We start from the raw sequence: 25,122 nt of genomic DNA on the forward strand, positions 1-25,122 counted from the left end.
TCTCACATCAGTGTCTCTGTTTCTCTCCCCCATACCCTTCCTCCCTCCCTTCCACTCTCTAAAAATCAATGGAAAAATATCCTTGGGTGAAGATTTCAAAATGCAGATTCCTGGGCACCCAGGGCAGACCCAAGGAATTAGCCTCTCTGGGGTGGGGCTCGGGAACCTGTGGTTTTGGTCTCCATCAGGAGATTCTGATGCCACTGACGTCTGAGAAATCCAGGGTGGGAGCCTGGAACCTGGCTCTGCTGGCAGCTGTGTTTGGGGCCTCCAGCAGGACACCTGTCCTCTTTGGGCATCCGCTTACTAGTATCTGTAACAAGAAAGCCTGGCCCTGGCTGGGTAGCTCAGTTGGTGCATTGTCTTAATACACTACAGTTGCAGTTCGAGCCCTGGTCAGGGCATATACAAGAATCAACAAATAAATGCATAAATAAGTGGAACAGGTTGATGTTTCTCTCTCCCATCCTCCCTCTCTCTAATCAATAAATTTTTTTTAAAAACAAAACAAAAAGCCTGTTCACAGGGTGCCACCAAAGTTAAATGAAGAAGTCTGTAGCTTAAAGCCCTTGAAACCAAATAAGCCCTCCACAAACATTTACTGAATCCACATCTATATTCTCCCTACCTGCCAAACTCAGGTACAGAAGCATCCTCTCTATCTCTAGAATCCAGCTACTTTCTTTCATCTCAGCTGCTATCCCTACTTTCCTTCATCTCAGCTGACTGATCCTTCTCCTAGCATCATACATTGGGGGAACTTAAGCAGACCCACCTGTCCACTCTCTGCTGGTGAGTTAGGTTGAGGCCAGGCCACCACCTGTCTAGGGAGAGGTCAGCCCTCCCAAGACCTTGCTGTTAGGACACACACCGGAAGAGGCCATTCCTGGCACCCAGTGGGGACTAAGAGCATTCAGATGGAAAGATGAATGACTGGTGTTCTGGTTTCACACTTTATCTTTGGGGCATTATTTTCTCACTAGTGGCCCGGTGCATGGATTTGTGCACATTGAAAGGAAATTAATTAGAAGAAATACTAATTACTGCAGCTCAGCAGTAAACCAGATTCGGGGCAACAGTGCCCCAGCAACAACATAACCCACGGCTGAAGGTGGAATCGTATGGTCTTGAGAGGAATTGGGCTCCCTCTTCTCTGGTTCCAGGGTGCGTCGCCCGAGAACCCCCACTGCGAAGTCACCACAGCTCAGCAGCTCCTGTGTTGAGCATCTGCCCCTGGTGGTCAGTGCGCATCATTGTACCGGTGGTCAGACGGTTGGATGGTCACTTAGCCTTTTATATGCATAGATTGCTGAAGGAAGATTCCAGAGTACTTTCTGTGATTATCAGAGATTCCAGAGCTTTTTCTGTGATTACCAGGAAGATTCCAGAGCAATTTTTGTGATTGCCATGACCTCAGTGGGGTGGGGAGAAGAATGCATCTTGATCCAACTTTCTTACTACTCTTCCTCACCTTTTACACACACCGGTTGCCCTGAGAAAATTCCCCCACCTAATCTCTTCACTTCCGAAAGCCTTGGAAGCCTGTTCTAGGGGAGAGCAGCAGCTGGTAGGGGCTGGCTGAGCTGGGGACAGGGCCTGGGAAGATCAGGGATCCCTAGTTCTCTGGAGACACTTCCCCTCCTCTAACCCCTCACCAGCCTCCTGAATCTCCAGGGTCACTGTCCCGGTCACCGAGAGACAGTCTCAGCCTCTGGCCTGCTGTTTGGCCTTGGGACTGGCATTTCAACAATCCCTTGCTTTATCTGTGCGGTGAGGAGTCCTCCTTGCTGACATTTGGTTCTCTGAAGGCTACTGTGTGTGTAGGGGGGAAGGAGAGGTGGAGGTGGGGGCAGGAGGGAGCTGTGTTCTCAGGGCCCAGATCACTGGCTGGAGGTTTGTTTAGGGACTTACAGAGAAACTCTCTCCTCTCATTGGACTGTCTCTGACTCACTGTTCAGAAAGAACTTTGATAAGAGGTGGACAGGGCTTGCTTAAGGCAAAGATAAGCCTTTTGTAGGTCTGGGCATGACTATTTACCCTGTTAGGACTTATGGTTAGATCGCCCTGGGAGGTTACTTTTGATCAAATTTATTACAGAGCCTTTTTCGAACACAATCCCCTCAGAGCCTGGATCATTCCCAAGTCTCAGACCACGTCCTTCTGGGACATGTGTCTGCTCAGTGCCTTGTGGCTCAGCAAGGTTCTGTGGGAACAGAGCAGGGCTAGGGATGGGAACATCAGACATCCCTGTGTTTATGTTGCCACAGATAAACTCTATGATTTCAGCAAGTGGTTTGAACTCGGCTATGAAATGGAGAAAACAACATGCTCTCTTAGAGCTCTGTCGCCTCCCTTATATTGGTGGTTTTGAGGCTTTGATTCCATGCTGGATGTGCAGTGCCTGGAAAACAGAAATACTGTGTAATGCTAGCTTTTACGTGCCCTTAAAAAAAGAAGGAAGACTTTAGATTTGCCCCGTGACACAGAATGAAAGGGCTTCCCTATACACAGATCATGTCCTATCTAAATTGTAAAGTGCAACCTTGGGTTAGGGACCACACCCTTGTTTATAGGGCTCAGCATTCTGACCTTTACAGTCAGCTCTTTGTTTCCCAACCCGCTCTGGTCATTCTGGCTGTAGGAGCCTCTCCCAGAGCTGCTGGGTTCCAGAGCGTCCCTGCGGACGGATCCCCGTGAGCTGAGCCAGGCGGTGGCTCCGGGAGTCCCGCAGAGCGTTCTGATTCCAAGAAGGGCCTTTGCCAAGGGTCGGCATAAAGCAGCAATTCAGTCCACATGTGCCCAGGATGGCTCCTCCCTTCATGTAGGAAAAAATGGAGGTGGTGGCCCAGCACAGAACTGATTGAGTCCCTGCCATCAGGAGCTAGGGGGCGGGGCCTAGGAGCGGTGTTCCAAGAGGCTGGTGGTCCTGGCTGTACCACACAAGTGGCAGTGATCAAAGGTAACAAACGGGGCTCAGACAGTCCTGGTGAAGATGTTGCGCTTTCTCTCCCCAGAGTTCTTCTAATCTCTCCTCCAGGAGTGGCTGGCCCTGAATTCTATGCTCCTCCTCAAAAATCCACGACCTGTACTAGGGTGCCTCCACCCTGGGCCAGCTCTCGGTCCCTTACAAATAACCCACACAGGCCCCTGGTCATCGTTACCAGACTGAACGGGTCTGTTTGCCTGCACGCATCAAAGCTCAATAAGACACAAACAGAAGTCTGCAGCCAAGACAGTAAGGATTTATTAAGGAGATGGTGCCATGCCGGAGTCACAGGTAGGTAATGCTCAAAGACCTGGCTCTCTGATGACTTTCAAGAGATGGATTGTGTAGGGAAAAATCGTTAATCATGGCGACTAAAGGAGTTAGGGTCGTGGTCTCTACTGATTGGTTGGTACCAGGGGTAGGGGGTCATTGGTCATTGCATCTGGTCCTGATGTCAGCCGTGGAGTTTTCTGTCCTGTCCAACTTCACAAGGATTTGTTCTGTGGATTCACTTTCCTGGGTATGGAGCTAAAACACAACCGAGACCAAAATTTTGTTTTTAGTTTGATTGAAAACTCTGTCTCTATAGTCAGTAGACCTAGGACCTTGTTCCTAAGACACCTGGATGCTGACTAAAACCTCATTGTCCTGAGGGCTTAATGATTAAGCAAGAGAGAGGGAGGTGGATAAGTCAGGGCGCTGAGTGAGCCCAGTTTGAGTCAAAGGGAAAAAATGTCGAAATAAAGAGCAGATGAAAGAAAATAAGGTTCCGGCACCATTTGCCATCCAGTCTTTGTCTCTTTTTGAACTTTTGTACTCGTCCTGGATTGTATCCTCTCCAGCCAGCTTTCCTGGTTCCCCCCCAGAGGACAGCAGGTAACGGAACAAATGAGAGTCTGTAAATAAAGGCTGTCATCATCCCTTTGGCCTGACTGTCTCATGAAGGACCCACCTTGGAGCGAGTAGCCACACATCCACTTACAGGCTTCGCACTCTGACCTTTGCAGTCAGTTCTTGAGAGGCATGGGTGGTTTTATTTTGAGCCAATGTACCATAGCCTTTATTTGTTATTAAACAAATATTTATTAAGCATCTACTCTGTGCCCAGCGACATTCTAAGAACTGAGGACGCAACAGTGAATAGGAGAAAATGTCTCTGAGTTCAGGTTTAAGGGAAGAGAGATTAGATCAGTGGTTCTCAACCTTCCTAATGCCACGACCCTTTAATACAGTTCCTCATGTTGTGGTAACCCCCAATTTCATGGTTACAAATTGAACATAATTAAAGCATAGTGATTAATCACAAAAACAATATGTAATTATATATGTGTTTTCTGATGGTCTTAGGCGACCCCTGTGAAAGGGTCGTTCGACCCCCAAGGGGGTCGCGACCCACAGGTTGAGAACAGCTGGATTAGACTGTAAAGTGGTCACGCAAGGAGTGACTAATGGTGAAGATTTCAGAATGAGGAGGAAGAGGGAGACTTCAGAGCAGGACACTGGGAGATGTTTTTGTGTAAGCAGGTCCTGGAGGAAGTCCCTAAATTGCAGGGCCAGGTCTGGTGATATGGGTGACGAGTAGTTTTCCCGGTGCAAGGTTTAGATTTCTTTTCCTTTCCACATTTCTCTCTGGGATCACAAGGCAGGGTTAGTTAACTAGTGAAGTTGGCATCTTAAGAAACAGCTACATGGGGCCCACCCTGTCTGTGTCTGGAGACACACCCTAACATAAGAGGAACTGGTTCTCTGCTCATGGTAGGCCAGAGAGCAACAGCTCCTCCAGGGCCTGCCCCCGAGTAACCCACCGCCTGGGTCTGCGTTTCGCTTCCGAAAATTGAAAGTGGGGTGTGCTGTTACCAAGAAAGTCCAATCAGACTTAGAAGAAAACTTGGGAGGATTAGAGACATTTATTGTCACATGAATGACAGCATGTGACATCGCAGACACTCAGTGCCTTTTCTGGTTCGGGCTGTCCTAGCACCATCTGTCAAAAGGCGGGGGGGGGGGGGGGGAGTTGAGCAGGGCAACAGCCCACAGGACAGTAGGACCCGTCTGTTGGCTGCTGTGAGCTGGCTTCTGGGGCAGAGCTGGTGGGAAGTGCCAAAGCATTTGAACGGGGAGCTTTGCATGTTGTCTACTTCAAATATGAAAAACTTGGAGAAAATGAGGTCTGCGCTCTGCCACTCTAGCTGGCCTGGTGGTTCGGAAGACATCCTCTCATTTTTCCTCTTTTCTGGCTGAGTCACTGGGGAAGTTCTACGAGCCTGTGGTCGTTGGCCCTCAGCACTGTCATCAGAAGGACCTTTGAGTGGTGAAGCCAGCAGGGACTCATGCTGTCGGTGAAAGGGCAGGCAGAGGAGGTTTCACATCTGCTCTCATGTAGACATAGTCTGACCCTTTGCAGATATTACCATGAGGTCAAGTTCAGGAGGAACACTGAACCTTAAAAGGAGGAGCGTGTGTAGCAGGAGCCTCCTGAGTTGATGATTAAAAGTAGGCACAAGTGTGAGGCTCAGCTAAAAAAAAAAAAAAAAAAAAAAAAAAAATAATAATAATAAAGCCCTTTGTCAGCATTCCTTTTCATTCCTAATAAAAAAAATTTTTTTTCTTTGTAGAACTCAGACCCCTCCTCTAAATGTAGCATCTTCTCTGTTTACAGCCTAGGGGACCTCTGCTCTTCAGCTACCTTGCACCCCCCCACAGATGAGGAGGAAACCCAGAACCAAGGCTGTAGGTCAAGATCAAGGTATATTAGATAAACTTGGTGATGTGAGTGAGCTCTTTGTTTGCAACGGTTGCCTCCTCCCTTACTTTTTAGTAGGTGTTCAATAAGCACTGAGTGTAGGTTTGAGAGTAGGCATTTGATGAGCCTCTATTGCAATGGCTTCCAGGCCTTACCTTGAGGACCCCCAAAGTTGAGGTTTTCTCTGTGTTATTCCACTTTGTATCTGCTTTCTTTTGGTGGTAAACTCACACAATACTTCAAACTGCTACTGTGCCCAACTTGTTTGCTGTAGAAAAGACTGGACATATTTGAGTCAGGTTTGAGCTTCGAAGAGTCATCTCTTTATTCAGAAGACGTTTCCCAAGCTACATTTCTGTTCTTGACATTGTGCTGGGCATGATGTGGGGAGATGTCACACAAGGAAATGTTAGTCAGTGTCCCTGTCCTCAAGGTGCTAACAATCTAATTATAGAGACAACACCCTACAGGGAAAGATCCCTAAAACTAAGCGTTATATAAGAACCAGAAATCCCATAGGGCAGTGGTCGGCAAACTCATTAGTCAACAGAGCCAAATATCAACAGTACAACGATTGAAATTTCTTTTGAGAGACAAATTTTTTAAACTATATAGGTAGGTACATTGTTATTAACTTAATTAGGGTACTCCTAAGCTGGTCTTTGCTAAAAATGTCCTCAGTCTGATTGAGGTACATTTGCTGAGGTCGACTCCTTCCAACTCTCCCATCCACACTCGTCTTGTATACTTGTTTTGTCTATCTCCTTTCTGAAAACCAACTTCTGCGCGTGGGCCACGAAGTTTGAATCGCACTGTACGTGCGCGCCTGCGCGTGGTATTTTGTGGAAGAGCCACACTCAAGGGGCCAAAGAGCCGCATGTGGCTCGCGAGCCGTGGTTTGCCGACCACTGCCATAGGGAGTAACTAAGTGGCAAATAAAAACAGACTGTGGCTGGAGACACCTGTCACCATTGCGCCCTCCAACAGCTAGACATACGGAGAGGTGCTTGAATTACAGAATCTAGTATATGAGACGAGGACTTGCAGGGGTCTGAGGGCGGGGACTTCGGTGGCATTCACCCTCTTCAAAGGCTTTGGAGTCAGACAGCCATGGGTTTGAATCTGTTTGCCATTAGAATCTGGGTGACCTTGGGCAAATTATAGATGTTTTCTCATCTGTAAAAAACCAAACCAGAGAGAATGATGCCAACTTTAGGGGCTTGTTGTGAGGCATTGAATGGAATAACATGTGCAAAATCGTTTAGCACGCTGCTCATTATGCATTCGTTTCCTTCCTTCTAGTTTGGAGAATAGCCATGACCTGAGAGTTTAGCCTATGAGCGCGGACTCTAGTATAGACGGCCTGAGCGTGAAGTCCAGCCTGATCGTTTACTGTTATGACCTGGGGCAAGCTACTTAAATGCCAGTTTCCTCAATTTAAAAATAGGCATTAAAAGAGAGAGTGTGGCCCTAAAAGGTTTGGCTCAGTGGATAGAGTGTTGGCCTGCGGACTGAAGGGTCCCAGGTTCGATTCTGGTCAGGCGCATGTACCTTGGTTGCGGGCACATCCCCAGTAGGGGGTGTGAAAGAGGCAGCTGATCGATGTTTCTCTCACATCTATGTTTCTAACTCTCTATCCCTCCCCCTTCCTCTCTGTAAAAAAAAACCCCACAACCAATAAAATATATTTTTAAAGAGAGAGAGAGAGAGAGAGAGAGAGAGAGAGAGAGAGAATAGTGCTTAGGACGGTGCCTGTGGCCTGGTGAGCATAATGTGCAGCTGTTATTACTATTCTTACCTTCCCTGGGAATCAAGCATTGCAGCAGGCTATTCTAATTTCAGTAGCTGCTGCTTCCTGCATTTCCCTAACCTCTAGGACTGAGGAAATCCAAGAGTGTCAAGGTAGCATAAACCATCAGCATAATCACAGCGTTACAGTCAAACTCTGTGACTGGGGAGGGAACTCTAAGGAAGTTTAGAGTTGACCAGCTCTCACCCTGCTCCCTAAGTTCTTAGAGACCAAAGCTTAGCCTTTTAAATCCATAAACCCCTTTCATGAGTGATTTCCCCCCAAAGCAATGGGATTGGTTTGCTTCCCAAAGGTCTGCTACTTCCTCAGCACTGAATTAGCCTTTTCAAAAGAAGTCAAGGACTTGGATTCGGGGATTGCAAAACCATTGTCATGTGAGCAGGCTTTGCATGCATATTACTGCTTAACCTGGCATTTGTCTAGAAGCTGCCTGGCATTCCTAGGTGGCTGGGGGCTTGTTTGCCAGTTCAACATAGATGTCTCAGTGCCCTAGCAGCCACCTCGTTCTCTTTGTTTCTGAGGTATCCACAGGCTCAGTTCCAGGACAGCCCTTGAGCCTTCCCCATAGTCCAAAGGTGGCTTTTATGCAGAGCACCTTCAGCTAACCTTGTCCCTTATATTTGGGGCCCTGGAACCCCTGTTTGTGCATCATTTTGCTCAGATTAGTTACTCACTGAGGTACAAGCAGATGTCTAAGTGACATCAAGGAGAGACAGGGAGAGGTATTTAGAGGATGAGAATGATGTATGTGTGCCTTAATGGCACCATCTTTATGGAGTTTAAATGCCCACACCAGTACACAGTGGGGCAGTGAGGGCTGAAGTCACTTCCCAGCGTCTCACATAATCCCCACCTGGCTGTGGTCCTGGGAGACCCAGCGGGGGCCTCCCTGCTGCTGGTGGCTGTGCTGTGCCGAGCTGCACAGTCCCATGCGGGCACGTTTTTGTATGGGATGGACATTAGGCATACTGCACTTTAGTGCCCATAAAATTGGCATGGACTTAAACGACCCTTTATATGGTAACATTTTCCTACATTTGTCTATGTAGCTTAAGTTTTCCTCAACTGTGGTACTCTGCAAACCTTAGCTTTGGATGACTCTTTTCCAAGACCGTTGCGATTGACTATAGAGATTTTAGGACGCATACTAGTACAAGTATCTAGTCTCTCATCATATAAATATAACCTTGGGGGGGCGGGCTGTGTGCTTTAAGCTGGCCCAGATAGGTTGATGGGCTTTAAGTGTGTGGAAATCTATATTGAACCCAAATTTATCTTTCATGTGTCTCTGATTTTAAAAGGTTCCCCGCCCTAACCGGTTTGGCTCAGTGGATAGAGCAGTGGTGGCGAACCTATGACACGCGTGTCAGAGGTGACACGTGAACTCATTTTTTTGGTTGATTTTTCTTTGTTAAATGGCATTTAAATATATAAAATGTGACACGGCACCAGAGTTAAGTTAGGGTTTTTCAAAATGCTGACACGCCGAGCTCAAAAGGTTCACCATCACTGGGATAGAGTGTCGGCCTGCAGACTGAAGGGTCCCAGGTTCGATTCCGGTTAAGGGCGTGTACCTTGGTTGCAGGCACATCCCCAGGAGGAGGTGTGCAAGAGGCAGCTGATCAATGTATCTCTCTCATCGATGTTTCAAACTCTCTATCCCTCTCCCTTCCTCTCTGTAAAAAATCAATAAAATGTATATTTTAAAAAAATGGATCCTCAATTATGTTTTTTTAAATAGCAAACTTTCTCTGAGAGCCTTGTCTAGATTTAAATTTCCAACCATGTCTTTCTGTGGGTCTCAGTTCCAACTTATCTGAAGGGAAGTGATGTTTTTCTGATCCAGCCCATTCATTCAACAGTCAGGGATTGAGGAAGCCCCTGTTCTGTTTACCAGGCACCAGATTATGCCAGAAAAATGGCTGAAAACCAAAGGAGTAGAGATGTTTAAGGCAAGGAGATCATGCCTAGCTAGGATAATCAAGGAAAGCTGACCTTGAGGTGGTCTCCCAAAAATTAAAAGAGGGAGACCTTTCCTTGCAAGGAAACTGCTCAGATAAAGATAGAGACTAGAAGATGGAAAGGTTGGAATTGTGATCATCCCATCAGGCTCAAGTACGTGGGCCTGGAAAGGTGGCTTGGAACTAGGTGAAGGAAGGCAAGAACAGCAGGTTGAGGGGTTTGGACTTCGTGCTCCCTCTGAGGGGAGGCGGCTCCAGAAGGTCCTTGAGCGGGGACTTTGTGGTCAGTGAAGTGCTGAGGACCGTGCACCTGAATATATCATGCAGGAGGAGAGATCACAGTTGCCTGAAGGGGAGGGGTTAGATTCAAAGCGGGCATCCAAGGACAGTGGATGGGAGAGGGCAGAGTCAAGGGTGACTAAGAGAAAAGAGCAGAGGGAAGGAGCCAGGAGAAGAAGAGGAAGCTAACCAGGGGAGCAGGGTTGGTCTTATGAGTCGCGGTGGCCCCCGTGGCTGTGTGAGAGGGCAGGGTGGGAGAGCCAGGCTTGCAGCTGGGGAGTGAGGGCCTTGTCTGGGGTCAAGCCTTCTGCTGAAAGGTCCATTCACATGAGCTCTTTCCTCAGGACACCCAGTGAGCTAGATGGTGTAACTGGATAGTGTTATCTTCCTTTTGTAGATAAGGAAACAGGCTCAGCTGATAGCCTTCTGACCCTAAGGCAGTGGTTCTCAACCTTCTGGCCCTTTAAATACAGTTCCTCATGTTGTGACCCATCCATAAAATTATTTTCGTTGCTACTTCATAACTGTAATGTTGCTACTGTTATGAATCGTAATGTAAATATCTGATATGCAGGATGGTCTTAGGCGACCCCCGTGAAAAGGTCATTTGACCGCCAAAGGGGTCGCGACCCACAGGTTGAGAACCGCTGCCCTAAGGCCTGACCCCTTAACCACTGTATGTCTCTGAGGAATGTTGACGTGGAAAGGAAGAAAGGTGTGGGGTTCATTTTAAAATGAATGACATGGGGTGCTCTGTCGGTTTGATTCAGTGGTTGAGCATTGACCTAGGAACCAGGAGGTTACGGTTCTATTCCTAGTCAGGGCACATGCCCAGGGTTGTGGGCTTGATCCTCAGTGGGGGACATGCAGGAGGCAGTCGATCCATGATGTGTCTATCTCTCTATTCCTCTCTCTCTCTCTCTTTCTCTCTTTCTCTCTCTCTCTCTCTCTCTCTCTCTCTCTCTCTCTCTCTCTCTCTCTCTCAAACCAATAAACACATATTTTAAAATGAATGACATAGGCGTGAGCCTCAGAGTAGGTCATTGGGAGATCAAGTTTAAAGTAAGTCTTTAAGCTGAAGGTCTGCCACAGGGAAAGCTGCTGACCCAATAGGGGGACATTTTTGACCTCAGTAACAGGGAGCCAATTCCTAGAAGCTGAGAGATCTGCTAGAACTCTGTGTGACCCTGTACAAATCACTTAACCTCTTGAGCTTAACCTCACTTAGCCTCCATTTGGCCCTCTAATAATTAGGTTGCAATAGAGCAGTGACTTTCAACTTTTTTTCATCTCATGGCACACATAAACTAATTACTAAAATTCTGCAGCATACCAAAAATATTTTTTGCCACTATGACCAAAAATAGGTATAATTTTGATTGATTTATAAAAACAATAATAATAATAATAGGAATTACCTACCCTTTTTGCTCCAAAGTGACTTTTTAAAAAAATCAAATGTCAATACTATACTTGTATATAAGGATTTTTAGTACCAAGAATTAATCAGACCCAACCTTGTTATAGATATGACCAATAATATGCAACTCTGTTATATGACTTATGTATTTATGATTCAAGACAGAGCATTCACACCGAACGTCTATTGTTGTGTTGTCTGTTGTCATATTTTCTTTGACAGTCTAAGGGAAAAGAGGTCAGTGCCCCTGACTAAATAGTCAGGTATTGCCTGTTTTAAAAATTCTTGCAGCACACCGGTTGAGAATTGCTGTAATAAAGGATGACAAAGGAACTTCTAAATGATAACATTCTATAATTTCAACACACAAATGTCACTGTTTGTGTTATCTTTTAATCTTTATTTCACACCCCCATCCCTCCACATACATCTTGGTACCTCCCAAAATACCTACCAGAATGCTTTTCACATAGTAGGTGCTTTAAAGATGCTTGACTTATTGACTATAGATTGGCATACAGTGGAAGAACCCTATACTGGGCCTGTAGATGATGACTTGTGAATGTTCCAGAGCCAGGAACCACCAGTGACCATCCTGAGTGGCTATAATTGACAGGCTGGAAAACCAATCAAGATGGTCAGCAGATTGGCACCTGATGAATGGCATTATAGTGTGGAATGAAAGCAAATTGCTTCCTTACCTACAGTTTCAAATAAAATAAAGAAAAAGTGGAACCTGAAGACAATGGACTTACCTTCCTTCAGTCTTGGAACTTGAAGCTTGCCTGTGTTCTCGGGCTGTTTTTCATTTTCTGCTTTGTTATGACATGCGGCAGAAGGGCTTTGGGAGTTGAGTCACAGCTAGTTACTCCAGAATCAAGGCATTTCTGACCTTGGAAACATATCCAAGTCACATTATCTGTCAGGTTAAATGGAGTTTGAACTCCAAGGCAAATATGAGATGCTTTAACTCAGCGGTCGCCAACCTTTCGGACCTCACGCACCACTAGTGGTCCGCGGACCACCAGTTGGCGACCACTGCTTTAACTTGTTGATGTGTGTGTGTGTGTGTGTGTGTGTGTGTGTTCATAACCAGTTTGCCCATATCCTGTGTGTATAGATGCATGAAATTGCATATGACTTTATACTACAGATGCCTTGTCAATAGCTAAATTATTTACACAACAAACTTAAGCTTTCATGTTTGTAAATGTGGTAATAACTTCAGGCTTCTGAGTCTTACTGAATGCAAGCTGTTGGAGTTATAGGGTGTAGAAGTTTTCAACTTTCCCCAAGCTGGTCTCTGAGCTCCTGGTTAACAGTCAGTGAAATCAAGATTTTAAATGACACACAAAAAAGTCAACCTTGTTTTACTGTACCATGGAGACTGGAGTATAGGAACCATTGTTCATTAGTGTGCAGCTGCAGGAGAGCCATCCTGTGTTGAGAACACCAACTATGATTTTTATTTTTTAAATCGATTTTTTAGAGAGAGAGGAAGGGAGAGAGAGAGAGAAACATTGATGTGAGAGGGAAACATTGATCGGCTGCCTCCTGCACACCCCTACCAGGGATTGAGCCCACAATCTGGGCATGTGCCCTGACCAAGGAATTGGACCAGCTACTCTTTGATGCACAGGGTGACGCCCAAACAACTGAGCCATGCCAGCCAGGGTCCCAACTTTAATTTTTTTCAATAGGTATTGATGGTGAGGGTGGTCAGGGATGTGTGTGCATTGAGGTGTCAATAAAAAGAAAGCTCTCTCTAATATCTTGAGGAGGAAATGTCCCTGTTTAATTTTTAAGAAATACTGGGATTGTGTTTCTTTTTCTTTCTTTTTTTAAAAAAATACATTTTTATTGATTTCAGAGAGGAAGAGAGAGATAGAAACATCAATGATGAGAGAGAATCATTGATTGGTTGCCTCCTGCATACGCACACTGGGGATTGAGCCTGCAACCCGGGCCTGTGCCCTGACCTGGAATCCAACCGTGACCTCCTGGTTCATAGATCGATGCTCAGCCACTGAGCCACACCAGCTGGGCTGGGATTGTGTTTCTTATTAGGAATCTTTTTAAATTTGTGCCATCACTTCTTGGACGTTGGTAACTAAAATTGACTCTCTCTGTCTTCTATAGGTTGGAATTGCGATTGGGTTCTTGGTCCCTCCTGTTTTGGTACCCAATTCCAAAGACAAGGACAAGCTTGCCTACCACATCAGCATCATGTTCTACATAATAGCAGCTGTTGCCACCCTGCTTTTCATCCTTGTCATCATCGGTAAGTTCATTAGACTGCTGGGGGTGGGGAGGTAGGGAGGTTCTACTGGCTTTGGTGGGGCCCTTGTGCACATGGCTCTAGAACAGCGGTTCTCAACCTGTGGGTCGTGACCCCTTTGGCGGCTGAATGACCTTTTCACGGGGGTCGCCTAAGACCATCCTGCATATCAGACATTTACATTACGATTCCTAACAGTAGCAACATTACAGTTATGAAGTAGCAAGGAAAATAATTTTATGGTTGGGTCACAACATGAGGAACTGTATTTAAAGGGCCAGAAGATTGAGAACCACTGCTCTAGAACATGGTGGACACTTACAGAAACTGAAGGCCAGGCTTCTAATAGTCTTCAAATGCTTTAGCCTAAGCAGTTGCCCCCGATAGGGTGTTAGCTGGTCTTGTGCACTTTGCTAGTGGCTCAGTAAAGGTTTGATTGTGATTAAACTGTTCCCCGTATGACCTCACAAGAATTAATGGTCAGGCTGCTGATCCCCTTGGTGAAACCCCATGAGCACTTATGATAGCACATGCTCGATCTCACCTAAGCCTCAGCAACCCTATGAGTGAAGGTACCATTATGAGTCCCATTTAACAAAAAGGAAGACTTAGGGGAGTTAAATAAATTATTCAAGATTCAGTAGTCCTTAAGTGGCAGAGATCAAATTTAAGCCTAAACTTGTGTAAGGCCATACTCTAAATTTCTGGAACTAAACAAAACAGAATTAACCAATAAACACTAATAATCTCATAGATTCACCTGAGAATACCTGGGTACCACAACTTTAATGCTTTTCTTTAAAAAGATTATAAGAGTAATATTTTGTCATTATGAAAAAATCTAGAAAATACAAAAGCATGACCATTAATTTAGCCTTGAACAAGTTAATCCCAACCTCAGATAGCTATTATTCATTTTATATAAAGGTATATTTAATCACTGAGATATTTGGTTAATATAATTTTAAAAATTCTTTTATTATATGTTCCATGTGTACAGTATTCTAATTTGACATCTGTATACACTCTAAAGCGATCATCAGCACAAGTCTAGATACCATTCATCACCATACAACTGATGGATAATATAATTTTATATCCTTTTTTATAATCTGAGTGATACTATATGGGCAGTGATAAATTCAGAAACAGCAGAGTAAAGGTTTTCATTTTCAGTTAGTCACCCGTCTAAAGGTTAACCAGTTTTCTTCCTAATATCTGAAAGTTTCACTCACTCATGTTAAAGGTTTCTTTTCATTCCTTCCTTCTGGCCTCACCTCCAGAGTCAGTTTTATAATCATCTACTTCATTCAACTGTTCTCACCTTTGTCATTCCCTCCCTGGGTCCACGCTGAGAAAGAGCTGCCTGGAGGCCTCTAAGAGCAGGCAGGATGCCGCGGACAGAGGACGCGGTGTTCCTGGGAAGGTAGAAGCTGTAGAGCTGTGAGTGAGAGCAGGAAAGAGCAATCCAGCCAGGGATCCTCTTACTCAGCCAGACTTTAAGTTTCAAATTGGAATGTTCCCAGCTCCAGATTCTTGTGTTTGTGGCAGGTGAGGGCCTGGTTCTTTGCAGCTGAAATCCTGGAGGTAGAGCATGTCTACATTTTGGCATTTTATTATCAAGCACAGACTGAAAGATCTGATCGGAAGCAAGCACCTGCTGTGGCAGGGATCAATCCCTTGCCTTGCTTTCTTTATTTACCCTGATGGAAGGGGAGGCAAACAGCCAAGACAGTGAATGAGAGGTTCCCAACAGCAGGAAGTCATCCAGGAGGAAATTACCCAGGACTACTTCTGGAGAAGAAAGAAGCAAGGCTCTGGAGATATGCTAAGTGAAATAAGCCAGTCAGAGAAAGACAAGTATCACATGACCTCACTTATATGTGGAACCTAACGACAAAATAAACTGATAAATGGACTAGAACCAGAGGCATGGGAACAGGGAACAGACGGACAAATCTCAGAGGGAAGGGCAGGGACTGGGAAGAGATCAACCAAAGAATTTATGTGCTTGTATGCATTGCCCATGGACACAGACAGTAGGGTGGTGAAGGAATGGGGTGGGGAGGAACTGGGTGGGGGGTGCACTAGGGGGTGAAAATGGGGGACATCTGTAATACTCTCAACAATAAAGATTAAAAATAAAAACCTTTTTTATAAAAAAGGAGGAAAAAAGCAGGGCTCTGTAGTCAGGGCTGGAGGGTTTTGTGAAGGGGCAGGGTTAGGGGAGGGGGAGACTTTGCTCTTCAAGACATTAAACCTCATTTCCAGAGCTTCCTTTAACTGGAATAGGAATGAGTGACGGGGAGGCCACATGGTGCCTGCTTGGACCCAATTGGGGAACCAGTTCAGCCAAAAAAAAACTGGTTAAACTGACCTGCTCTCCAGAGAACTGAATAGCGACCAATGCAGTTAAATCGAGTGTACCAGTTGTACTGAAAATAGAATATAAAGGAATGGTTTCCCCATTGCCCCGCCCCAGTCCTTCACGTCAGAGTAGCCACTCCCGTAGGAGGCTGTGTTAATCCTCTAGGCCACGCATGTCAAACTCAAAGGCTAACAAGGGCCAAATAAATAAGGCTTATGTTTATGTGGGCCGCAAAAAAAACAAAAGCTTCAATTTTCATAGAAATGTAGGTTTATTTTGATAGAGACATGCTGAATACAAAGGGCTGAAATAAATGAGTCATTGTTAACACAAAATAATAGAATATTTTAATAAAAATTAATATTTTTTTCTTGAACATTAACTTACCAGACACTGAATAACTGAACAAATTAATAAGCGTAACGCACATAAACCTATTTTTCTTGTTCTCCGGAAGTGAAATATTTCCTGTTGCGCATACAAAACAAGTCAGTACAAGACTAATGACGTGGCAATCGGCTGCTAAAATATTTGCTGCTAGTTTTAGTGGAGAGAAATGGTGCGCTTGCGCATAAGGCGCGTGAGGGAAATGAATGCCACACGATTATAGTAATCAGTCATTAGCAAACGTTGAATCGTTTGTTATTGATAATTATGTATAACAGAATTTGTAAAAGTTAAGTTACGAAATTTTTATTAAAATGTTTCTTACATACCGTTATATTGGCTGGGCTGCAAAAATATTCGTTGTGGGCCGCATGCGGCCCGTGGGCCGGGAGTTTGACATGCTTGCTCAAGGCGCAAGGCTCTGTGAGGAGGATGTCTGATTCAGATTTTTAAAAACTAGGAATGGACTCCTTTTTTTTTCTACTAGAAGATCCTTTCACTTAGGAATATGTATTGACTGTCCTGTGCCAGGCTATGTGCTAGGCACAGGCAATACAGTCTCCTCGCCCTCAGGAGGAGCTCGGGTGCTAGGCCATGAACTGGGCTCACTAATCCTAAAGCCTCAGCTCTCATGTCCTTTCTATCCATGTGTGACTATTGTGTGTTTTTCAGTGCTCGGCAGTGTGTTTTTTTCCTGGCTTTCATTGTAACTGGACAACCAAGGGGTCCGGGCTGTTTGTCACCTCTTGAGCCAATTAAGCAGAGACAGGGTTGAATCATATATGAGCGTTTATTCCAGTAATGCCGACAGAATGGGAGAGCAGCAGGTCATCCACAAAAATCTGCTCTGCCCCTCCCCATAAGCCAGCTGCTTATATTGGGTAGAAGGACAAAGATTATGTGGGAAAGTAGGAATTATAGGCATGGGAAAGTAGGCATGGTATAATAATTGCAGGTTATAAGTCATGTGGGCTGGGGAGGGGGTATCTCAGAGGGTGGGTGCCTCCGGGCACCCCGGGACCAGATTACAGGAAATAGGGGCTGGAGGTTGTGAAGAGCAGGTGCCTCCGGGACTAGATTGCTTCAGCCACAAGGTTGTAAATCTTTCCATAATGATGGGCAGTTCTCGGGGCAGGAGGATGGACTGCATTCCAATGTTAGCTCCCATGTCCCAGAGCATACAACTCCCAGCCAGGTTAGAATATGCTTTCTTTCTTTTCTTGTTTGTTTTAAATTTAAATTATTTATTGTTTAAAGTATTACATATGTCTCCTTTTCCCCCAATTGACCTCTCCCCAGCCGTTTCCACCCCCCAGCACATGCCCTCACCCCCCTACTGTCTGTGTCCATTGGTTATCCTTATATGCATGCATACAAGTCCTTTGGTTGATCTCTTACACCTCGACCCCCCACCCACCCTGCTCCCCTGCCTTCCCTCTGAGGTTTGATAGTCTGGATCTATTTTTGTTCATCAGTTTATGTTGGTCATTATATTCCAGAATGTGCTTTCTTTAATCAAAACAAAATAATCATGGTAAACAGAGCATGATTAATATTTCTTATTTTATTTCTTATAACTAATAGCTAGTCCCCAATATTATGTTTCTGCCCCGAACATTATGGGACTCCTTGATCCTTGAACTCTGCCCCAATTATTGCAGTCATCCAGAGGTCATTAAGAAAAAGTAATCAATAGACCACACGCTCAGCCATAGACAGTGAAAAGCAGCTTCAAGAGAGGAAGCTGTAAAGGATTTCATTGAAGATCCCAAATGTGCATGCGAAGTAATTGTCGAGGGTCAACCAGAACAGTCAGCTCTGTCTCAGGGCCTTTGTGGGTTCTGCAGAGTCCACCTAGAAAACCGTTCCTTTTGAGTCCTAGCTCCTTCTCGGGTGATGGAGCCAGCTCTTGTCCGTGTGTAACTCTGCTGGGCTGTAACCACAGGGATGTTCAGTGATCTCTCTGTTTCTTTCCTTTCAGTCTTCAAGGAGAAGCCTAAACATCCTCCCAGCAGGGCCCAATCCCTGAGCTATTCCTTAGTACCGGAAACTTCGTACTTAAATCCCATCATCCGGCTCTTCAAAAACCTCAACTTCAAGCTGCTTATCATCACCTATGGTAAGATGCAGATGTGTCCGGGAGTGTACCTGAGCTGGGAATGTGAGGCAAGAGGCCTGATGTGTCTGTGCATCTGACTTTTTCCAGATCCCAAATGTGCATGCGAAGTAATTGTCGAGGGTCAACCAGAACAGTCAGCTCTGTCTCAGGGCCTTTGTGGGTTCTGCAGAGTCCACCTAGAAAAGCGTTCCTTCCGGTGTCGGGTTATCTGGCAAATGCCTGCTGATCCTCCGCGTCTTATTTCGGTATCACTGCTGTAAAGCAGCATTAGGTGATCTTTCCTGTCTTGCTGTGCTGTCCCATGTCCAGGTCTGTCTTCTCACTAGACAAGGATCTCCTTGAGAGCAGAGATTTATATGTCTTTTCATCTTTATAATTATGTCTTTTCATCACCTGTAGTGCTGGCCTGGAGTGGATACTGCTATAGTTATTGAGTGAATGAATGACTCTTAATAAATAAATGCATGCAAGCATGAGTCTTGCCATAGGAATCACTCCTCCACCAGTCTTCCTTCATCTTGTAACATGGACTCCTTTTGTATTTATTTGAATGTAAGACAATATCCTCTTTCATTTTATTTTTTAAAAATATATATTTTTATAAATTTCAGGGAGGAAGGGAGAGGGAGAGAGAGATACAAACATCAATGATGAGAGAGACTCATTGATTGGCTGCCTCCTGCACACCCCCTACTGGGGATTGAGCCCGAAACCTGAGCAAGTGCCCTTGACCTGAGTCGAACTCAGGACCCTTCAGTCCGCAGGCCAACGCTCTATCCACTGAGCCAAACCAGCTAGGGCCTCTTTCATTTCGTTTTGTTGGCTTTTGGTAAGGTAAATTTTAATCTTCATGCTGGTGTATTGGCTTGCCTCTCCAGCATGGTGTTTTCTGCATCTTTTTTCCAACCTTTAATAAGAATGTTAGATCAGACAAGGGTAAGAACAGAACCTCGTGGCATTCCATTAAACAGATCCACCCAACTGGACTGCTCTCCGTCTTACATTTGACCACTTAATCGACTAGTTAGTTTAAAATCAAGAGTCAACAAATGTATAACATGCTCAATAACTCTACAGGTATTTAAAAAATGAGATTGGTTTAACATGATTTATTCTTGGTGAAACCTCAGTTAACTATAACCTTATATTCTCTCTAGGTTCATAAGCCATGGGTTTTATAGCAACAATAGCATTTACGATGTCCCAAGACTTTCCACATATGCTTTTATTTAACTTCCCCCACACCCACGTCAGGTAGATACTATAACTATCCCCAATTAACGTATGAGGAAACTGAAACTCAGAGGAATTAGCTAACTAGCTTGAGATCACACAGCTTTTAAGTGCCAGGATTCAGATACAGGTTTGCCTAACTCCAGCTCCTGCCTGCTTGATGCTTGTTACACACTAGTAATTGCCTATGGTCCTTCCTAAAATTGTGCCATGGTTTCATGTTAGGCTTATCAATGCCCTTTATCTCAAAGTGTTTATCTGATAAAGCATTGATAAGAGGTGGCATCATTTCTGGGTAGAGAGGCACGCCTAAGTGTTTCTGGCACACACGTAGTTCAGTGACCTCTCATCTGGAATAGCTCTAGGTAACTAGATTAGTCTTCAAGGTCTCGGGTCTCCAGGCCTCATTCTCTCCAAGCTTCTCAGGTCTTAGGATATCTCTGCATGCATCCATAAGAATAGGCTGGCTCATGTGCGTTGATGGGCAAAGCAATTCACTTCTGAGTCTCCGAAGCATTGGACTCTGTTGTATGTGGGTAGGATTTATTAACATTTTCCTCAAAGGCCTGGGGGTACCTGGATGTCTGTACTCAACTCAGAGAACCACAAGCCTAATTTCCATGGGAGAGAATTGGACGTGGAGACAAGGCTCTTTGCCAAACAAGGAAATAATTCTTAAGTGTAAACACAAGAAAAAAACTTGTTGAGCCCATTACTGTGTGTTAGGCACCTTGTGAAGGGCTTTACATGCATTATCTCTTTAAATCTTTGAAGCAAACCCATGACACAGGTCCTTAACTCTATTCCATTTTATACCCGAGGAAACCGAGGCCCTTGTTTCGTTCCTAGCCCACCAGCGGACAGCTAGCAAGCAACAGAGCTTGGATATACCCTTCTGTCCGTCTGAGGCCTGAGCCTGTCTTTCTAACCAACGGCATCTTGCCTCCTCATGCAGAACCCAGCCTCTCGGAGACAGAGCCGGGCTCCTTTCTTAGCCCACTGCCCAGGTGGCCTTGGGTGTATCCTGGGGAGTGTGTTCTTCCTCAGATTGAATTCTCCAGACCAGTTAACACGGGGGTTGCTTTCTTCTAGGGCAGTGGTTCTCAACCTTCCTAATGCCGCAACCCTTTAATACAGTTCCTCATGTTGTGACCCAACCATAAAATTATTTTCGTTGCTACTTCATAACTGTAATGTTGCTACTGTTATGAATCGTAATGTAAATATCTGATATGCAGGATGTATTTTCATTGTTACAAATTGAACATGATTAAAGCATAGTGATTAATCACAAAAACAATATGTAATTTTACATGTGTTTTCCGATGGTCTTAGGCGATCCCTGTGAAAGGGTCGTTTGACCCCCAAAGGGGTCGCGACCCACAGGTTGAGAACTGCTGTTCTAGGGTGTGGATCTAGAGTTTGAGGGTTTGGGAAGCAGGACCATCCTATTGGCCAGCCATCTGTGGGATTTGGGGATGATGGGGTCACAGCCTCAGTGTGTGTTTCTTTAAGGTTTGCAGGTCATGTAAAGGCAGTTCACCCGAGAATCTCTGCTTTCTTCTCCCACTATCTTTGCTCCAAATTAAAAAACAAAACCAAAAACAAACCTCTATAAATTCAGCACATGGCTGGCCTCAGAGTAAGAGCCTTGAACGCTGGTCCGGTGAGTTCAGACTTGCGCATAAAGAACGGGAGGTCTGAATTTTGGTGTCAGTTACTGAGTGTACCACCTCCACCCATCTTTTGTCTTTCTAATCCCCCCTACTCCCCCCCTCCCACATTTTTTAAAATATGTTTTTACTGATTTTAAAGAGAGAAGAAGGGAGAGAGAGAGAGAGAGAGAGAAACATCAATTGACTGCCTCCTGCACACTCTTTGCCCCCAAACCGCTGGGGATCAAGCCTGAAACCCAGGCATGTGCCCTGACTGGGAATCAAACCCGAGACCTCTTGATGCATGGGTCGACGCTCAACCACTGAGCAATGCTGGCAGGGCCCTTTTCTTTTCTTTCTTTTAAGTATATTCTTATTTATTTCAGAGAGGAAAGGAGAGGGAGAGAGAGTTAAAAACATTAATGATGAGAGAATCATCAATCAGCTACTTCCTACATGCCCCCCCGCATTGGGGATTGAGCCCCATTCCTTAAACTCGCTTTGGAAAGAATGGCAGCCTTCCAGGGTGAGCCCTGCACTGCCCCCCATGCTCCTGCCCTCACTTCTGCCTTAGCGGTGACTCCATCTCCGGGCTGCCTGGGTAGGGGATGGCTATTGATAACATTTGCTTCTCATTGGAGTTCTCTGAATGGGAACAAAAGCTACTGAGTCCGCTGCCCAGAACTGAAGTGCAGTGAAGGCTTCAGAGGAATGTCCCTATAGGGTCTGGCCACACCCTTAGAGGTAGTTTTTTGAGATAAAATAAGGGCCATCAAGTTAAACGCATACCTGGGTTGCCAGTTTGCTCCCACTCCCAGTCAGGCACGTGCAGGAGGTAACCAGTCGATGTGTCTCTCTCACATTGATGTTCCTCTCTCTCCCCCTTCCTCCCTCCTTCTCTCCCTCCTTCCTTCCTTCTCTCCCTCCCTTCCACTCTCTCTGAAAAAAATCAATGGAGGAAAAAAAAAACATGGCCTATGTGATAGGACCTAGGATCAGTGTTCTCCAGGTTTGCCTAATGATAGAATTCCCTGGGGTGATCGATTGAATGCATGCAAAGATTTCCATGCCTCTCTCCTGGATATTCAAATCCAGAATTTGAATTTCTGGGTCTGTCCCTGGAAATCTGCTATTAGCAAGCATTCTAGGCTATTCTGGTTTGCAGCAGGGTCGAGAACCTCTAACGTAGGTATGTTACGGGTCATTCTCACAGTCTTGAAGTCCCTTCCCACCCCTGCTGCCTCCATGTTAACCCCACACCTGAGACCTGGGCCTGGCCATTGATCTTCAGTATTCCCAAGGCCCTTTATGTCCAGGTTTTGTTTGTTTGGTTGGTTTTTGTTAAAATGTAGATTTCTAGCGCCATTCCAGGAGATTCAGCTAGAGTAGGCCCAGGGCAGAGCCCACGTGTCTGCACGTTTGAACTCTGAGGACTTCTAATGTCAGTGGTCCCTGGGCCACAGTTTGAAAAAACTACTCTTGACAAGGAGAGACTCAGAGTGATGACGAGTCCTTTCTGCCTTCCTAAAGCCCTCCCCCTCAGGGACTGGTACTTCCTCTGGGGAATGATACCAGGAATGAACAGGCCTTTTAGGGAAGATCACATTTGCTCATAGGAGTATGGCCCTCACCCAGCAGGCTTAACTTGCTGGAGCTATACATGCCCAGATATAGCACCTGTATTCCTATAAGAGGCACTCAAGCACAGAGCAGAGCACGTATTTCATTCCTGCCCTTCTTGTGGGACGCTGAGTCCCTTGGTTTGGGCGGTGGAGTAGACTGGTACTGTTTAACTCTGCTGGGGAGAGACAGCTAAACTAGAGACTGATTCAGAAACCATACATAATATGCTCCCAATTCCTAATTCCTGTAGAAACAGTTGGAAAGAATGGCAGCCTCCCAGGGTGAGCCCCATTCCCCTGCCCCCCACCTCTCCTGGCTGCCTTTGAGTGGGGGTTCGCTATCGAAAAACTAGACTAGTCTAGCTAAGCCAGTGGGCCTCATACTTGAGCACTATCCGAAGTACCTGGAGGGCTTGTTGACACATAGATCACAGAACTCCCACAGTGACTGCTGCAGCAGGTCTGTGGAGGTGACAGGAATGTGCATGACTAACAAGCTCCCAGCTGCTGATAATAATCTGGAACTGATTTCCCTAAAGCACTGAGTCCCCATGAAAGTAGTGGTGTAGCTCAACCAGCTCTTGTGTTTCAGGTGGGTTTTTTTGCTCCCAGTCCTCTTGTTCACCAGATTGTCCTGGCAGCGTCCAGGACCTCCAGGTTCTTGACTCGCACAGGAAAGAATTCAAGAACAAGTCCAAGTGAGAGTGAAAGGAGTTTTCTTTAGGTAGAAAAAGAGGCTAGGACATGGGTTCCTGGAAGCAGGATCGGGATGAGCCTGGGACAGCTGCTGCCATCTGCTGCTCCCCCAAACATGGCGAAAGAAGTGAAAGTACACATCGGAGTGGATGCAGGCTCACTGGGTCAGTCAGTTTTTCAGAGTTTATGTTTCCAAGGGTCAGGTTGTTTTTGAACTTCGTGGTGCCAAATTATGACTCCGCCTTTTGGTGGGGGGGGGCAGCGGGGTCTTGTTCCTAATATGACCTGTTCCGAAAGTGCCCTGATGTTTGTCCTTCTCAGTCCCCCTCTACCTGTGGTGTCATTATAATCTACACTAATAAAAGAGAAACATGCAAATTGGTGTCACTCCACTACACCCACCAGCCAATCAGATGAGTATGCAAATTAACCCAACAAAGATGGCAGTTAATTTGCATATGCAGGCGCCAGAGCGAAGACTGAAGACTGAAGAGGCTTGGCTTCTCTGCTGCCAAGCCTTGCTGCAGCCTCAGCGGAGAAGCCAAGCCTCGCCTCGCTGCAGCTGGACCAAAGGCCTGGGTCCCAGGTGCCGGAGGAAAACCGGTGCCGGCAGCCAGGGGAAAGAAGGCCTATTGCACGAATCTCTTCGTGCAATGGGCCTCTAGTCCTATTTAATAAAATGCAAATAGACCGAACGGCAGAACAACCGAACAACCAATCAAAGGGTTGATTGGTTGTTAGAATTCCCTGGGGTGATCGATTGAATGCATGCAAAGATTTCCATGCCTCTCTCCTGGATATTCAAATCCAGAATTTGAATTTCTGGGTCTGTCCCTGGAAATCTGCTATTAGCAAGCATTCTAGGCTATTCTGGTTTGCAGCAGGGTCGAGAACCTCTAACGTAGGTATGTTACGGGTCATTCTCACAGTCTTGAAGTCCCTTCCCACCCCTGCTGCCTCCATGTTAACCCCACACCTGATATGCTAATGATATGCTAAGGCTGCTCAACCGCTCACTATGACATGCACTGACCACCAGGGGGCAGATGCTCCAACCGGTAGGTTAGCTTGCTGCTGGGGTCCGGCCCATTGGGACTGAGCAAGATGGGCCAGACACGCCCTGGAGCCCTCCCGCTGTCCCTCCCGGCCTGTTCATGCACCGATGGGGTCCCTCAGCCTGGCTTGTGCCCTCTCGCAATCCGGGACCCCTTGGAGGATGTCAGAGAGCCGGTTTCAGCCAATCCCACAGGCCACTCCCCTTGGGAGGGCACCAGACGCAGGGCCTATGGCTGGGGAGCGCTGCTGTGGCAGCGGGAGCCTCTCCAGATTGGGACTGATTGGGCGTGAGCTTGTGGCAGGCACAGTGGGGCTGGGATGAGCGGGAGCGGCAGGTAGGAGCTGCAGGGCGCGGTGGACTGCGGGGTTTGGCCCAATCCCTGCAGGCCACCCAGAGGGACCCCATCCGTGCACAAATTTGTGCACCGGGCCTCTAGTGATTATATAATGAGCTTTGGGGCCTTTCTCTGGTCAATTTTTCCTCCATTTTGGATTGATTTGGTTTTAGC

The 25,122-nt window shown here is 46.0% G+C and overlaps 1 protein-coding gene across 1 annotated transcript in view; it reads left to right on the forward strand.

Moving 5' to 3' along the window:
- Positions 1-25,122, forward strand: part of FLVCR2 (feline leukemia virus subgroup C cellular receptor family, member 2) — a 56,501-nt gene that overhangs the window by 16,396 nt on the left and 14,983 nt on the right. The window contains exons 2-3 of the mRNA XM_005883592.2: positions 13,339-13,480; positions 18,214-18,351. Of these exons, the coding sequence (XP_005883654.1) occupies positions 13,339-13,480; positions 18,214-18,351 (280 nt within the window). The remainder of the gene's footprint in view (positions 1-13,338; positions 13,481-18,213; positions 18,352-25,122) is intronic.

Source organism: Myotis brandtii, unplaced genomic scaffold (assembly GCF_000412655.1).
Source record: "Myotis brandtii unplaced genomic scaffold, ASM41265v1 scaffold793, whole genome shotgun sequence".
Classification (NCBI taxonomy): domain Eukaryota; kingdom Metazoa; phylum Chordata; class Mammalia; order Chiroptera; family Vespertilionidae; genus Myotis; species Myotis brandtii.